This window comes from Ipomoea triloba, chromosome 8, assembly GCF_003576645.1.
Source record: "Ipomoea triloba cultivar NCNSP0323 chromosome 8, ASM357664v1".
NCBI classification, from domain to species: Eukaryota; Viridiplantae; Streptophyta; class Magnoliopsida; order Solanales; family Convolvulaceae; genus Ipomoea; species Ipomoea triloba.
The window spans coordinates 8921073-8926582 of NC_044923.1; the positions used below are offsets into that span (position 1 = coordinate 8921073).

At 36.2% G+C, this 5510-nt stretch overlaps 1 protein-coding gene across 1 annotated transcript; it reads right to left on the minus strand.

Moving 5' to 3' along the window:
- Positions 1-404: 404 nt before the first annotated feature.
- LOC116027520 (RHOMBOID-like protein 2) lies at positions 405-5248 on the minus strand. Its single transcript, XM_031269224.1, has 5 exons — positions 4751-5248; positions 3595-3758; positions 2628-2791; positions 1216-1466; positions 405-798 (listed from the first exon to the last, which is right to left on the minus strand). The coding sequence occupies exons 1-5, from the start codon at positions 5080-5082 to the stop codon at positions 684-686; spliced, it is 1026 nt and encodes a 341-aa protein (XP_031125084.1). The 5' UTR covers positions 5083-5248; the 3' UTR covers positions 405-683.
- Between the last annotated feature and the right edge of the window lie 262 nt (positions 5249-5510).

Here is a 5510-nt window from a genome sequence, read left to right on the forward strand (position 1 = left end):
CATTTATCATATGGGCAAGAGTTGTGTTAATTACAGTTCAAAACGACGTCGTTGAATTTATGAACCAAAATAATATACATTATGAGTTAGAATAATGTAGATTATGTATTAGAATAATATAGATTATGTGTTAAGGTAATGTGTATTATGTGTTAGAATAATAAAATTTTTGAGGTAAGATAACATGTATTATATATCAAAATAATATACATTATGAGTTAAAATAATGAAACTTCTGTGGTGAAATAATAAATATACATTATGTATTAATTATTAAAAATCATATAAAAATGTATATTTATGAAGAAAAAAATATTGTGCAAAACAATATCATTTTAGACCATTGTCTGCACAGCCGCTATTGTATCATAATCCAGCAAATTTGATATCTTGGGTTCTAGAAGTGTGGCGAACAGAACATTAAATATATCTTATATTATACATTATAGATGCAAACTAAACCAGATCGGTCCACTGTAGATATACAAGCAGATTTTAAATTTGTTAACACAACATGAGCAAGCACCAGTCATTCTAGTCTCCACACTCTACATGTACACCAGTAGTATAACCATATAATCACTATATATGTAGTTATTATCACTATGATACAAAACGAAAGAAAGAATAGAAGATCAAAGGTTGGTATGAAAAGAATCTGAAACGGGTGTGTATGTTCAATATCAGTTATTATCGCACTGCCATCTCGACGTGGGCACACAGCTTAAATAGTGGCACCAACTGCAACGATCATTTGCGTTCTCTCCTCTAAACAGCATCGTCAACCCCACCGCAAATCTGTGGGGTTTGAACGTGAAAGAAGAGCTCAAAGTTAGAAACTATCAATAAGGACCGGCAAAAGATATGTACTATTGGCACTCCTGACTGTGTGAGTAGTGAGTAAACCCTCGCCCTGTGACCCTAACCGGCAAAGGATCACAAGGAGGTAAACCAACTTAGGTTACCCATAGCTAACCGACTCAAACTCAAGGGCTTGAGGTTCAAACCCACGACCTTTCGGCTGCAGGTGTAACTCTCTTACCACTTGGGCTGCCCTTACGGGCACATGGTTGATGTTCTTGCATATATATACACGCACAAACATTACTTTGGTTTTAAGGAATGGCAACGAGTTTTCAAAGAGGAAAGTATCGGAGATTTTCTTTTTTATGTTTCATGTGTTAGCGGGATAATGAAATAAGGCGTATGACTTACCCGACGATCAATAAAATCAAGGCAACCACCAAGAAAACATATTGGTATATGGTGTGCTTGGACTTGTGTCGGCCTTCAGCTGGAAGATTTTGCCTTTCAAGCCAACCAAACTGGGGTCGCAGTAGCAGCACAAAGCCGAGAAGAAACCCGCTAATGAAACCTCCAATATGGGCAAAATTGTCAACGTGAGGAAGAATTCCAACAGCCAAGTTGATTGCAATGATAACAACAAGAGTAAAAAGAGCGGCAGCCTGCAATAGGAGAAAAAAAGTAAGTGATTCATGTCACGTTTCGCAAAACTACATAAAAGAATCTAATAAGATTCAATAGAATCATTAAAGAAGGATCTAATATTAGTGGTATTTAAACAAAGAACTAGGGATGGCATCGAGTAGGGTACTGACCTGTTAAGGCATTCCCGTACCCGAACCTGTTTAACTTTAGCACTATCCCAACCCGTCCCAAATTTGAATGAAGGTTACCCATATCCATCCCAAACCCATTTAATACTACCCACCAGGTACCCAAACCCATTAAATATATTTTACAGAAAAAGAAAGATAAATGTTACTCCGTATATAATTTTGTTCAATACATAACTAATGAAGAATTGCATAATACAATTCAATCCACTTCTAACTACACAATTATAAGCATACGAACAAAAGCAGTAAAGCACTAAAGCCTAAGATTTAATTTTGCTATTAAAAATTTAAAACTACAATATATATATATATATAAATAAAATAAAAAACAAACTTTCCAAAAAATAAAAATAAGCTATGCAAATAGATTACATTTTATGGGATTCTACCATATTCACTATTGAAGAATAGTGATCAGAAAACTCTAGTAACAATTTAATTCATATTGTTATAAACTAAGATTGAGCTAAAGTCACTTAACTTGGCTATAATGCACATGGGTCAAACCACACTAAAAGATTGTATGCAACCAATTAGCTAGTCTAACCATGGCCTTATAAACCCATATTTTCTCTCTTATTTTATCAATGTGGGACTCTTAACACATGAATAGAGATATGTAGTTGGATATGCAAATTGTGTAACCTGAACTGGAATATTTTTACTCCCTTCCAATGCATTTCTCTTTATCTTCTCTAAAAAAAAAAAACAACAACTTGGGTACTGAACAAGGTACGGTATTTTCCTACTACCCAAACCCATGACGGGTATTATGGGTTTTTTTTTTACCCTACCGAACCCGTCCTATTAGGATTCGGGAGAGTCGGGTACCTGAAAACACCCAACCCATTGCTATCCCTAAGAAGAACCTAATCAGTCTGCCTATTTTTCATAAGGAGAAAATTGAACTAAAGAGAAAATATAAAGTTTGTGGATGGGTAAACCCTGGCGTCTTAGTGGAAAGATGATTTGAGTAGCAATTTATACCTTATTGGCATAAATTGTCCAGTTAGTAATCAGCTCCGATAGCATTGCTCCAAGAAGGCCAAAGACTGCACCAGAAGCTCCGACAGAAATGCTGTGTTGAATGAATAGGGAAGACATAACACTCCCACCTATTCCCGACAGCAGGTAGATTAGACCTACGCGCACTGCATACAACAAATCGGAAAGAAGGTAAGCCTATGCACACATCAATATAACGCACACCGAGAAGAATTAGAGGACAGGAGATCAAGATCAAATGCCCCAACTAGAGCAGATGACAACTTTATAAACCGAGGCAGGAATTAATTTGAATTAATCAAATGATGCAACACAAAATGATTGGTCTTGAAAAGCTGTAGTAAATAAAATCTGTGGAACGTTGAAGTGGCACTAATTTTTTAGGCTCACAAAAGGTGAACTGTGTGCAAGAGCCAACGGGACTCCTAAATTCCAGCTACACAACTTTAGCGCAGGAAAATATCATTACAAGTAGAAGAATCGCGAGAAATATGCTCATAAATCAATCCAAAATGAAATGTGGTGCCCAAGTTTCAGTGACATAATGGTTGAAGATTCATTTTCCCAATCATACAAGATTTGAAAATGAATTAATACCCAACTTAGTCCTTGATTATAGTGGTTTTTCTCGATTTAGTCCTAAATGTCTTTTTGTGCTTAATTGGGTCCTTGATTTCGATGGTTTTCCCTAATTGAGTCCTCTATAACTGTAGCTTGGTAATTTCTCATCTATTATTACCCAAAATTTAGTCTTTGACTATAGTGGTTAATGCTCAATTTCAATTTAGCCCTCGATTCTAAGGACCGAGGATTCAATTAGGGAACACTATCGATGTCGAGGACCCAATTAAGCACAAAAAGACGTTTAGGACTAAATTGAGCGAGGACTAAATTCGGTATTAACTCAATTGAAAAATAGTCTAAAATGAAAGAGAAAAGAAAGTCATACCAAATCCAAATTGCTGCTCAAGGCGAATTCCAATAAAAACCAAGCTCAACATGTTAGCAAGCAAATGGACAACCCCCGCATGCAACCATATGCAACTGAAAAGCCTCCATCCTTGATGATCATTCACTATCTTGTTCCATTCCAGTGCACCCAATTTTTCCAGTCTGCACAAAAACCCATATGAATTAATAACAACTAATCTTGTTCTGTTTTTTTATCCTGCTCCAGAAACACATGAAAGCACACACAAACATGTAAAGCCTTCTGATCTTCTTATTACTCATATTCCACTCAGTAGTACAGAACTTACACCAACCCTTCAAAGATCATACATGCTTATTGGTAAAAACAGATCTGAACAGAAGAATAATTCTTAGGGTGTGTTTGGTTGACAGGTTTTTAGAACACTACTATGGGTTTTGATTGCCCCTTAATTGCAAAACCCATTCCCTAACAAAATAAGGGTTTAATCCCCTTCCTCCCCCATGCTTCCCTAACTATTAATAATCATTCTCATTCCATCCTGCTACCAAACATGCAAAATACTTTCGCCAAAACCCATCACCATTATCAAGTATTTGATACCCATTCCCATTCCGATTCCGATTCCATGTGCGAACCGAACACACCCTTAATAGCATCTTAAATATTGGTCCTCATAAACAATTATGCTAACTAACAGTAATTTAAGTAAAAACAACCCCAACCTTCTGCTAAGTTAACATATCCAATGCATTAAATCAACAAAGCCAATGAAAGAATTGGCAATGGAACACTTTTCTGGATTTTCCAATCAGAATTCTTGAAGTGATCTTTAAAAACTAAGGCATGGATTAGTGTTTGGATCAAGAGCAAAATTCAGCAACCACTACCCTTCACTTAACTAAAGCATTTAGCTGTCTAGCTTGTATAGAAAAGTAATTCCCCTTTTTGGTTTGGTTATTCAATTTTTGCTTTCTTATTCTTTCTTACCCAAAAACAGAATCAACATTTGAACAATTTAGTTCTAATTCTAAAAACAATAAACTGAAACTAAACATGAAATCATATTCAAATAATCAAATTAGAGATCTCAAAGTACCCAAAGATTGGATCTTGAAGTGAGTATTCAAGAAAAAAAAAAGTAGAGAGATGACTTTTTGTTTGTTCTACTTACGTAGAAGAAGAGGGCCCAAAAAGGGGATTTTCTCTGAGGGGTTGAAAAGAGAGCCTCCCGAGGAACCTTGCAACACACTCCCCATTCCTCCCAAACCTTCTCCTCTCATCATTATTAGGGCAATTATTCACAAACATGATGACAATAAACATAGCAACGTTAGCCACCACAATCATAGGGACCAGCCAGGATGTCCACTGTTTCTCCGAGGTCTCCACATAGTACACTGATGATGATGATGATGGCGGTACTGCTGCATAATTTCTTGGTGGGTATGCGCCATTTCTGCCCTTTGTTCCTCCCCCTCTCTCCAGATCTCCATTGCCCATCATCTTGTTCACTTTCTTGAATCTACCGAAACAATCAATCCTTCCGTGTGATCAGTAATCGCCCTTTATATGTATGCAGAAGACAGAAGTGTCTTGGAAGGTGGGAAGGGGAAGGAGATAAGCAATTGTTTCGGTGGGTGTCAATGACGTGTGATTATCGCTGGATTTCCGTTCAGAAGGCGGTGGAAACACTCAGAATTGATTTTATTTTTACTATTTTCTTTTCTTTTTTTTTGATACATTACATTTTTGGCCTGCACTAATCTTAACTTCTCAAAATTAAAGACACGTTTAGTTCACGAGATAAACCTGAAATGGAATAGTATTCTCGAGTATATTACTTTATTTGGTAAGAACTTGTATTTTCAGAAATATTATTCCTAACAATAAGTTATTTTCCTACAAAAGCTTTCAAAATTTCTGTCCAAAAG